At 55.5% G+C, this 12037-nt stretch overlaps 1 protein-coding gene across 1 annotated transcript in view; it reads right to left on the bottom strand.

Moving 5' to 3' along the window:
- HS3ST3B1 (heparan sulfate-glucosamine 3-sulfotransferase 3B1) overlaps nucleotides 1-3207 on the bottom strand; it is a 39629-nt gene extending 36422 nt beyond the window's left edge. Inside the window, exon 1 of the mRNA XM_027568205.2 lies at nucleotides 2202-3207. Coding sequence (XP_027424006.2) covers nucleotides 2202-2755 — 554 coding nt within the window. The 5' untranslated portion in view covers nucleotides 2756-3207. The remainder of the gene's footprint in view (nucleotides 1-2201) is intronic.
- Between the last annotated feature and the right edge of the window lie 8830 nt (nucleotides 3208-12037).

Below are 12037 nucleotides of genomic sequence, written 5' to 3'. Positions count from 1 at the left end.
AGCGCCGCCGGCCCTGGGGCTCCTGGCCCCGCCGGTTCGGCCCCTCCGTTTAGGGGGACCGCTAGGTTAGACGACGAACCTCCCGCCTCCCCGAAGTGCAGCGGCCCGGCGCGCCGCTCGCAACGCGACCCGCGGGCGCCGGGTCCCGCCCGAGGCTCCCCGGCTGCGCTCCCCGCGGCAGGCGCGCAGCGAGGCTTTCCAGTGCGGCTTCGTCCTTTATTCAGCAGTGTTGAGTCAATCAAAAGGAACGTGGCAGGTGGAGCGCGGCCGCCTAAGAACCTTCGTGACACTTCCTGTGGGGATTTCCACAGCCTGCCCCAGGTGCTTCTACGACCGCCTGACTTGACGGATTCGGCGCTTTTCCTGCCAGTTCCTCCCAACCCAGCCCCTCGGTCTCTGATCTGCGAAAATCCCGGGCTGCCTCCGGCCCCTCGTGGGTTCCCCCTGGAAGGGCGCTCGTTATAGCCCCGACCCCCAGGAGGAGGAAAAGTAGTAACAACAATGCACTCGGTGGCCCCCTGGTAACAATCGGAGAAGCCCCCACGTGCCCCCACGTGCCAGCCGGGCACCCGAGCGCACCGGCGCACTCCCCCGCGCCCGGTGGGAAGCACAGGCTCCCCACTGCACCGATGGGAGCACTGAGGCTCGGCGCCCCCAGCGAGCCGCCAGAGCCGGGACGCGAATCCAGACGTCGGACTCCGGAGACCCCATGCTTAACAGCCGGTGTCCACGGCCCGCGAACGATGGGAAGCGTGACTGTCACGGCTGGCTAAACCTCGAGACTTGGGCAACTCCTGACAATAAGAAAAACATTAAGGACAAAAGGGAGGAGGAGGACGAGGCTGGGAAGAGAGCGATTTTTAATCCGCTGGGTCAGCCCTCCTTTTCTCTCTCCCGGGGCCGAGAAGGGGGGATGGGAACAGGGGACGGGGTTCGGTTCGACTTCCCCTTTTTGTTTTCCGAAGTCCCGAGCATCTCGAGGGCCTGGAAGGTGCCTGGGGGGACTCGACGGAGTCATACTCGTGAGGATTGGAGGTTGGTAACCAGAGAGATAACCGGGTGGGGGCCGGTGGCTGGGGCCCCTGGGTGCCGACGAAGTTTCCGAAGGCCGGAATCTGGACCCCCTGCCCACCCGCGCCTCACCGGGAAGCTCGGTCAACCCAGAAGCTCACCCCAAAGACCGGTAGCTTTGGAAAGCCTTGGGCAGGGGTCGTGATTATGACCCTGAGGGCCGCTGCCCCTTCTTTGGAGCCCGACCCCCAACCCGACCCGAAAACCGAGTTTCGGGAAGCCCCGATCTCGAGGCAACGCACTTTTGTCAATCAATGAACCCCTTACATTCCTGGCGCCTCTACGTGTACAGGGCCCGCGGAGACGGGGTCCCTGCCCGCTCTCTCCCGGCACCCGGGCCCAGGAGGCGGAAACCAGCGAGCTGAGCCGGAGGCGCCCGGGAGCCTTCAAAGCCGCGCGCCGCTGCCGCCGGCTGCAGTGCGCGCCTTTGCCCGACAGGGACCAGCACCGCTCCACGCTCCGCGCCGCCCGCCCGTCCGCCAGTCTGCCGGTCTGCCAGGCGGAGGCGCCGGGCCACCCGCCCAGCTCACCCTCCCGATGCCCAAGTTGCCGGCCAGCCAAGTGGGTCTGACCCCTCTTCGGGTTCCAGCAAAAAGTAAGGTTGTAGGAAGAAAGTTTACAGACGCCGTCTCTCCCACCCCGATCCCCATCCCCATCTGGGGAGCAGAAGCTGTTCCAGAAGTTGGTCTAGGGTGGAGACCGTGACCGGCTGGGCGCAGAACGTCCCGGACTCCGAAAGGAAAAATTAAACTCCGAGCAACACTGGATCGATTCGTTTGCGAAACGGCCGCAGTCAGAGACGGCTGCGCGCTTCCCTGGGGCGCCACCCCAGCCGCTAGTCCCCCTTCTTTGATTAATTCTAGGGGCGCACCGCGGGCCACGGAGCCTCCAGAGCTCCTCGAGAAGTTTCTCCGCGTTGTGGAGAGAGCGGAGCCCCGCGCACCCCGTACCACGCTGGGGCGGGATTCTGGGCGCCGCGGGTTATTCCTCTGTCTGCCCCTCCCCGCCCCCGGTGGTCGAGGGCTGTACCCCTGTCACTTCCCCAGCACATGCCACATCTCCCTCTTCTGCCGCTCTTGGTCGCGGCTGCCGCCCTGGCCCTTGGCCCTGGCCCCGGTAGGGAAACTCACCGGTACCAGGCGAGGCCCTTGTCGTAGCTGCGGTCGAAAAAGTGGGGCTCGGCGCCCACCGCGCGCACGTCGGGGTGCACGCGCAGGAACTCCAGCAGAGCCCGCGTGCCGCCCTTCTTCACGCCGATGATGATGGCCTGCGGCAGCTGCTTGCTCCCGGACCCACTGAAGAAGCTGGAGATGGAGCTGGGGGAGTCCGGCGTCTCGGGACTCTGCTCCTCCTGGCTCGCGGCGCCCTCGGCCGGCTCCTTGCCCGCAGCCTGCGGGGTGGCCGGCGCCGCCTGGAACGGCAGCCTGGGGGCAGTCCCATCGGGACCCGGAGCCAGGGCTGGCGGGGCGTGGGCGGCGCGGGACCCCGAGCCCAGCAGCAGCAGCCCCGGCGCGGCGGCGCACGAGCCGGCGCACGAGTACAGGAACATGTAGAGCCAGATACAGAGCATGGCGAAGAGCAGCGCGAGCTTCCTTCTCACCGGTGGCGGGGACGGCGGCGGCTGCGGCAGGAGCCGGCCGGGGACATCGAGGCAGGATCGGCCGCCGCTCAGGCGCTGCCCCATGCGCAGCCCGGGGGCGCGGCGAGGGACATGGCTCAGCACATGGCGCGGGGCCCGCCGGAGCTGTGAGCGCGGAGAGGGTTCCCTGGCCCGCGGGACGCCGGAGTCGTTCGGCTTATTGCCCCCGCGCGCCCGCAGCCGCCGCCGCCGCCGCCGCCGCTGCTGCTCTTCCCCAGGTGGCGGCGGCAGCTGTAGCGGTGGCGGCTTTTGACATGTTGCCCGGGAGGAGCCTCAACTGGAACGAAAGTCGGGGTGGCGGCAACTGCTGGCCCAGGAGCTGCTCCTGCTCGGGCAAGAGAACAACGCACTCCCGCTCCCTGCTCACTCCAGACGGTGCGCACGGCCGCTGGCCGGGGCTGCCTTCCCGCAGTCCTGCCAACCGAGCCCAGGGAGCTGCCCCGGCACTTCCCCGCGGAGGCTGCGAAGAACTGCGCAGGAAGAGAGCCCGAGACCGAGGTGGGGTGGGCGGGCCCAGCCTTCCGGAGTGACGGGTCGCTCCACCTACCAGAAACCCGGAGCGCCCTGCGAGCACAGGCGCTTCGCCGAGCGTTCAGCAGCCAACCGGCTCCCGGAACGTGGGGGTGTGGAAAGGGTTTGGGGCGGTGGAGAGAGGTCGGAGGTTGCTACTGGCTGCGGGATACGGGGCGGACTCGGGGGGGCGGAGCCAGGGGCTGGTGACAGGAGCAGATGGTCGGAAGGATGCTGGATTGACGGAGGGTTGGGAGAGGCCCGACCCCGCCAAGTGATGCTGCGGTGCGCTCCCGCTCCCGCGCGCATCTCCGCACTCGCTCCCCAGGAGCCAGCCTTGGCGTGTAGTTGCCCTTGTGTCGGGACTCGAGTCCAGATCCAGACGTTTCGCTGACGGGCTCGTGGTGTGTGTGTGTGTGTGTGTGTGTGTGTGTGTGTGTGTGTGTGTGTGTGTGTGTGGTGCAGTAGGAAAGAAGGGGGTTAGGGGAGCGCGAGTCAGGCCAGAGATGCCTGCAGTGTGTGTGTGTGTGTGTGTGTGTGTGTGTGTGTGTGTGGTGCAGTAGGAAAGAAGGGGGTTAGGGGAGCGCGAGTCAGGCCAGAGATGCCTGCAGCCCCCAGACCCGACCATCCCACGCCGGGGACTCGGAAGCGGGGTGGAGTGGGGGGGCTTCCGGGACAGGCACCGGTTTAGGAAGTTTAAGTGGAAAGTTTGTAAATGGCTGTCAACTTTTTTAAAAAGTTTTCCCTTCTCACTCTTTGCCAGGGCTTGATCTCTTTCGGGCCGTGGGTTAACTGAGACTGGTGTAAACTGTCTTCGGGGAAAAATGTTCCCTACATTCCCAAACCGCCGGGAAAGGTCGGGGGAGCGAAGGAAGAAATTAACTGTGAGACAGTCTAGTAGGAAGTTTCCCGTGGTCGAAAAGGGAGGGTGAAAGTCACGTGTAGAAAGTTTTGTCCGGATATGAGTTTGTTGGGGACGTCAGGTTTAAGACAATGTTCTCTCTTCCCCTTTCCCTGAATCCACATTAAAGCCAACATTCCATTCGCCTTCATTTAGTAGGAGACAGTTCGGTTTGCTGACCTGTTACACTAACGATCAGGTGTTGTTTCTTTCCCACCGATTTTTTTCTTTTTAAGTCAAAGTCAACCTGGAGCGAATCGATCACTGAGTTGCACTTATTTAAGTCAAAATCCAGTGTTAGTTGCTCTCTCCAGTTTGCTGCAAAGGGACTCTCGGGGCGGGGAAGCCAAGCTTCGGTGGAGCTGTAAACCCTCGCGGCGGAACCCCTCGCCCGGTGACTCACGCCCCCGCCTTCTTGCCCCGGCGTTTGCACGTTTGCAGTTCGGCGGCTCGGGATGCTCACGTTCATCCCGGTAGTGTTCAGAAAGTTTTCAGTGCCTGCAACCCCGCTCCGGCGGGGCCAGCCGGCCTCCAACGCCCGGCTTCGCGCCTTTCCGGGACAGAACGTTCCTTCCGATTCCGACCCCAGCGGGGCCCCCGGGGCTGAGTGTCGCCCCCTGGGGTGACTCACCGAGAGCCGCCGCCCACGCTGCAGTTCACTGCCGGTGCAAGCCTTCACGGCGGAACCGATCTGAGCCCGCGTCCGAGACTAGCCTTCGCTCCCTCAGTAAATGCCCCCAAGTGTCCCGAGTCCCCGCAGTCCTACCCCGGGGCGAGTTCCCCTCTGTCCGGAGCACACCGAAAAAGCCAGCCTCCGGTTCGAAAATGTACCAGAGAGACAGCGATGACCCGAGAGGGCTCAGATAACCCAGAGGCCACCGTGGGACCCACGCGTCCCGGCTGTGCCCCGCGCCACCTCTTTGCAATACCTTGCGCCCAAGACAGTTTCCTACAAAACTGCTGAGGGGGAAATAATCTAGGTAGAGGATTCTCCTGCCTCTTTTCTGTTCGCAGGGGGGATTTCTTCCCAGCTTTTCTTTACCCCTGTCCCTGGGATGTTGTATTTGTTCTGCAGAAGTGACTTATTCGCCCTTAATTTTAAATTTCATTAGCTAATTGCTAACTTATTTAAACTTCGAAAACACGAGAATGCGTTTCTGAGCATTGGCCCGACCCTTTATTTTGGAAATGTTAGAAGGAAATGGTGTCTCCAAAGGATGTGTCTTGAATAAATTCTTATTATTGAGGGGGCTATGGATTTGCTGACTTTTGAAGATTTGGGGGGGAGAGGGTGGTAGTGGTTTATGATTCGTGTGTTCGGGCGAATTGTAGCTCCCTGTGTGGCAAACTTCAGGCCTGGATGGGTGTGAATCTTACAGTTTTGTGTGGGGTTTTTTTTTTTTGTTTTTTTTTTTTTAGGATTTTGATACTCCTAATAAAAATGGTCTCTGTCCTGAGGGCTAGAGAAGCCCAGTGTAAAAGAAAAGTCGAGGATTACAAATCCAAGCCGCCGGATATATTTAGGGCTCTTTTTCCGGCAATGAAAGGAGAGGGAGTGGGCATCGGAAATTGCCCGGAGTGTTCCGCAGAGCTGAGCACCCCAGAGCCAAGTGGCCGCCCGCGTCAACCCGGCGCGCGTTCAATCCCCACCAGAACAATGGGGGAGTTCTAGGCGCTCCCAGCCGCGCGAGGTCGGCGGGTCTTCTGCGGCCTGAGCAGCGCCTGGGCTGTGACCCGACGTCTTGGCCCTTCCGTCCACTTGGCCGGTCGGTCCACTGGGCTCGGAATGCACCCCTAAACCCCCATGCCTGCCTACCGCTACAGGCTCTGCCCTGGGCCAACGCGGGCTCTTCCATGCTCCCATTCTGCAGATGCGGAACCCGAGTCTCACCCCTGCTCAGAGCTAGTGGCGAAGCTGACCGTGAACCCTCTTTTAGCTCCGGTCCTTAAACATTGCTTAGCAGTGCCGGGCGGGGGAGGCGGGGCGCCCACGCAAGAGCCAGGCCAGCAGCAAAGCGCCGCCACCCACAACTGAAGAAAAGATTGCCTTTGGTCAAATTATTCAAAATGTTTGCATTCGGAAAACCTGGGAAGGAGCAAGTTCAATCTGAGCACCCTTGCAAGGTTCATGTTTTATTTTGGTTTGTTTGGGATTAACTAATGGGGGGCTCACCTGGGACCTCCGAGGGTTCTAACCCGGCCCCAAAAGGACAAGGCCGCCTCAGGGGGTCGGCCCCTTGTCCTTTTTCCCCCCGGGTCCTGCTGCCAACGGCCCGCCAGGTGACCCAGGCGGGTCATTCCTGGGCCCTAAAATTCCCCATCGGCAAAAGAGGGAGGCCTTGAGCCAACAGATCGCCGCGGTACTTTCCGCCTGAAGTTTCTCTGCTTCTGGCCTCGGGAAGGGAGGCGCCCGCAGCTGCTCCCTGCGGGGCCGGCACCGGAACCCGGACCTTCCTCCCCTCCCCTCCCCTCCCCTCCCCCACCCCCGCACCGCAGCAAGGCGGCCTCCCCCGGCTTCGCAGCTGCAAGCTCCTTTCTTCCTCCTCCAGCGGCGGCCGCGCCTCCAATGCCCGCCCGCCAGGGGGCGCTCTGACAGCCGCCGCGGCCCGCGAATCCCCCGGGCCCTCGGGGAAGGAGACTTTCCCCTCCGCTTGGGCTTCCGCGGGGCCTCCTGGCGCGCCCCGGAGCTTCCGTGGCCTCCCAAGTCTCCGGGAGTCTAGGCGGCCTCGGCACCCCCATCTCCTCCGCGGGTGGACGGCGCCGCTCTGCGCACGGGGAGTTACCTGCCAGAGGCGGGCACCTGCCCAGGCCCGCGGCAGCCGCTCGGCCACGCGGAGACGGGGCTGGAAATTCCCGGTGAGGGAGGCTGGGGAGGGTTTCGCCAGAGGAAGGAAGCGCTTCCCAGCGCGGCGCTCCCACTGCGCCTAGGGGAGCGCGTACTGGCCCAGCCTCGGTGGGACCCGGCGGCCGCCGCTGGGGTGATTGCCATGTGGCGGGTCATCGCAGTAAAGCGTCCGCGTGCAGGAAGAGCCCTCTGCAAATCACAGACGGTGATGGCTCTTATCTTACAGCTAAAAGAAGTTGGACCCCCAGACTGGTTCGGTGACCTGTGTCCTGAGGAGGCGAGGTTGTGTGCTGATTCTGCAACGCACCTTGCTCCGAGCCTGGAGGTTCCCTTGTCCTCTGGGGGGACACTGGGGCAGGGAATGGTGGGGAAACTGAGGCAGAGGTACTTGTGCCCCGGCTCCCTCTTGGCGGGGCCATCAGAGGCTGGCTGCTTCCCTCCCTGGACGTCACGGGGAAGCCCTCTCCACACAGCCATGCTGTCACCAGGTCCTACCATGGCTGTCCCCATCACCTACTAGGAGGCCCAGGCACAGTGCTGTCCCGGTGTGTTCTCACCTCGTCCAGCATCTTTGTATGTAGTCCTTTTATTACAGCCCCCTCAAATTACCCAGTCGGAGTGTGTCCTGTCTTTCCTGCCAGGCGCCCGGATACCATACACCAGAGCTGTGCCGCTTTCCCCAATCTGGTTCCCAACCATTTACTGGCTCTGTGACTTTGAGAAAGTTTCACAACCCTTCTGAGCCCCGGTTCCACTGTCTGTCCTTGTGCTCTTCTGCTGCAAATGCCTTCGGTCCCTCTCTTCCTCCAGTGTACTCTCCTGGCTATGGAAATCCTCCAAGGCCAATCCGGTCTTCAAGGTTTCTGGCCTGAGCCGCTGAGTTGCTGGAGGATATCTTGCCACGGAGGTGACTGGACCTGGCTGGATTTTCTCTCTGCAAACTGACTAGGGTCGCATTACAGGCGTCTGCAACTCTCCTAAGTGTCTCCAGGAGGCCCACTTTGCCAAGAGACAGCATTTCTCCAACCTTCTTTGAGACCATTGATGCTAATAGGGGACTGTCTACACCTTCTCTCCACCAAACTTCCGCTCTGACCAACACCCACCCCAACCCCCTTCTTGCCTCTTGTCACAAAGGAGGAAGCTGCAGGGGAGCCGGGCACAGAGTGACCCCACTACTGCTCTGGATCTCAGCCGTTCCTGCCTCAAGGATGTCTCTTTCCCACCCCTTGCCCGAGGCATTAGCCTCTCCCTTCACCGATGGGACCCCAAAGGCCCTGTCAGTGAAGGACACTCTGCCCCAGCTGCTGGTGTGTCGTGGACCCTTCTAGGACTGCAGACAACTGCGGTAGAGAGCAGCTGAACATCCGCTTCTTCCAGGGTGGACCCCATCCAGTGACAGGTGCAGGGGTAGAGACACGCTCATCCCAGCGAACCCAGACACCTCCTGAGGGCAGTCTAAGTTCCAGAGCTACCTGTGGGGTCAGCAAAGGACAATGCACCTTTCTTCTACAGGCATTGGTCCCAAGAGTACTCCCTCAAAAACATACTATACACAACCTGGCAGAACCCAACCTGTGTCCCTCCGTTCCTATGCTATGGTTCACATCAGCATCCAGACACACTCCTAGTTTTTTGCTCTTCTTCAAAGCCAAACACATGTAGTTTCTACTTTCTCAGGTGTTATGCCTTCATTATTATGCTAGTTTCTTCTTTTTTTTTAATGATGGAAATGTTTATACAAACACTGAAAAATCAAATTTGTAAGGAATGCAGAGTCAGGTATGACTCTCTGACCCCAAACCCCAAGTCACGCTCTCCAGAGGCCACACCTTTGCTAAATATTTTATGCAAATACAAGTATATATTACCCTGCCTTTTTTTTTTTTTTTGGTCTAATGGGGGCATAAAATAGTCACGTTCTGCCAAAATATGAAGGATCAATCCATATCCGTTTTTGTGTGTGTTTTAAAATGCTAACTATAGATAGATAACTTCTATTTAAAAGTAAGGAATTATTGAAGTAATAAATGTTTCTTTATCCCTGGGACTATGTTTTCCTAAAAGGCACCTCTAAAGTTAAGAAAAGAAAATGCATGCATTTGGAGTCATTTTTTTAACTATGTGTTTTATTTATAGAGACGATATTTATTTATTCACTCCTTGCTTTGAAACATGAGTGAGTTAGCACACTTACACTTGTTTTCATCCCTGTAACTTAAAAAAAAAAAAGTTAACTAATGTATACTTTATTTTACTTTGCCAAGGTTGATAATTTGACACTTAACTGCAATTCCATAAATTGTCTGCTTTTCATTTTATTTCTATGTGACTCAATGGAGCCAAGAAATCTGAGAGCTTCATGTTTTTATAAAGACTTATTTATTTATTTGAGAGAGAGAGGGAGAGCATGGAGGGAAGGGGCAGAGGGAAAGAATCTTCAGGCAGACTCCATGCTGAGGGTGGAACCTGATGCAAGGCTCAATCCCACGACCCATGAGATCAGGACCTGAGTGGAAACCAACAGTTGGATGCTGAACCAACGGAGCCACCCAGGTGTCCCAGTGAGAGCTTCATTTTTGATATGTAGTACAGCTGATTGGAATTCATGGAGTAAATGGCTATTGTTGATGTTGTTTTGAAAATGTTCATGGATGCAGTACCTTTTGACACATTGAGAATGTCCATCCATTGCCTTTTTAGACTTGAAGAAAAAAATGTGTCTGGGTATAAAATTCTTGAGTTACACATTTTTTTTTTCCACTTAGAATTTTATACTTGTTCTACCTTCTACTGGCATAGAATTTTGCTAGTTCTTTCTTTGATGGTATCCATTCTGCAATTCAACACATCTCCTGTGTACTTTATCTCAGTCACTGTCTGTGTTTTATTCGGCATCTCCAATTTTTTTTAACTGTTTATTGGCATACCTTCATTGTCTAATTTTTCTCCCTGAGCTCATGCTCTTCAAGGGTATCGGCTGATAATATATAGCAAGGGAAGGATAAGTGTACCGGATGTTTATGAGGGAGTGCCCTTGGGACCAACACCTGTAGAAGGAAGGGGGTGAGGGGGGGCAGGCTTAGGCAGAGGGAGAAGTCCAGCTCTGCTGCAGGTGCAGTGTCCTTTGCTGACCCCACAGGAAGCTCTGGAGCTCGGATTGCCCTCCAGAGATGTCTGGGGTTGGCTGCGATGACCAGGCTTTTACCCCTTCGGAAGGAAAGCCGGTGTATTTGAAACATCAAATCTATTCTTTGACCTTATTTGTTTTTCAGAAGCATCGAATTCGTAATTTTTTGAGAGTTTCAGAATTCTTCTTATTATTCTTATTCATCCTCACTTATTTAATTAATAGGCTTTATTTTTTAGAGCAGTTTTGTGTTGACGGAAAACCTGAGTGGAAAGTACAGAGCTCCCGTTCATCTCAGCACCCCTCCCACCCACACTTTCCCCTAATATTAATATCTGGTGTTAGTTGGGTACATTGGTTACCTCTGATGAGCCGATATTGACACATTATTATTATGTAAAGTCCATAGTTTACATTAGGGTATAACACGCTTCGTGTCACACATTCAATGAGTTTTGACAAACGTGTGGCAACATGTACCGAACATTATGGTGCCATACAGAAAATTTCACTGCCTGAAACACATCCATCTACTCGTCCCTCCCTCCTCTCAAGCCTCTGGTAACCGCTGATCTTTTTGCTCTCTCCATAATTTTGTTTTTTCCAAAATATCACATAGTTGGAACCACACAGCGTTGCTGTTTTAGATCGGATTCTTTCACTTAGCAATATGCATTTAAGATTTCTCCATATCTCTTCATGGCTCGATAGGTCATTTCTTTCCATTGCTGAACAATATTCTGTCACATTTGGGTATCCAGTCACCTGTTCGGACATCTTGATTGCTTCCAAGTTTTGGCAATTATAAATAAAGCTCTTATAAATATTCACGTGCAGATTTCGTGTGGGCATGATTTTCCAACTCATGTCATGTGCTGAGAATATGTTTATTTTTGTAAGAAACTACTGTTATGTCTCCCAAAGAGGTTGCATCATTTTGTATTTCCACCCACAACACATAAGAGTTCCTCTTGCTCCATATCCTCGCCAGCATTTGGTGAGATCTACCCCTCACTCAATAAGATTTCTAAAGTAATTCCTCTTGTGAGGTATGCTTTCTTTTTCCTTTTACTCCTTTTAAAATATATTCCTTTAAATTAGGAAATACCTCAAACATTGAAAAGCGAAGAAAACCGTATCAGAAACATCTATAACTCCACTGTCTGGATATTTTAGCATAATTTATCTTTTTTTTTTTAATTTTTATTGTTATGTTAATCACCATATATTACATCATTTGTTTTGGTGTAGTGTTCCATGATTCATTGTTTGTTCATAACACCCAGTGCTCCATGCAGAATGTGCCCTCTTTAATACCCATCACCAGGCTAACCCATCCCCCCACCCCCCTCCCCCCTCTAGAACCCTCAGTTTGTTTTTCAGAGTCCATCATCTCTCCTGGTTCGTCTCCCCCTCTGACTTACTCCCCTTCATTCTTCCTCTCCTGCTATCTTCTTCTTTTTCTTTTTTCTTAACATATGTTGCATTATTTGTTTCAGAAGTACAGATCTGTGATTCAACAGTCTTGCACAATTCATAGCGCTCACCGTAGCACATACCCTCCCCAATGTCTATCACCCAGCCACCCCCTCCCTCCCACCCCCCAACCACTCCAGCAACACTCAGTTGGTTCCTGAGATTAAGAATTCCTCATATCAGTGAGGTCATATGATACATGTCTTTCTCTGATTGACTTATTTCACTCAGCATAACACCCTCCAGTTCCATCCACGTCGTTGCAAATGGCAAGATCTCTTTCCTTTTGATGGCTGCATAATATTCCATTGTGTATATATACCACTTCTTCTTTAGCCATTCATCTGTCGATGGACATCTTGGCTTTTTCCACAGTTTGGCTATTGTGCACATTGCTGCTATAAACATTGGGGTGCACGTACCCCTTCGGATCCCTACATTTGTATCTTTCGGGTAAATACCCAG

This window comes from Zalophus californianus, chromosome 16, assembly GCF_009762305.2.
Source record: "Zalophus californianus isolate mZalCal1 chromosome 16, mZalCal1.pri.v2, whole genome shotgun sequence".
NCBI classification, from domain to species: domain Eukaryota; kingdom Metazoa; phylum Chordata; class Mammalia; order Carnivora; family Otariidae; genus Zalophus; species Zalophus californianus.
Note: the sequence above shows the minus strand (reverse complement) of the source record. Positions and strands in the feature narration are given on the sequence as shown.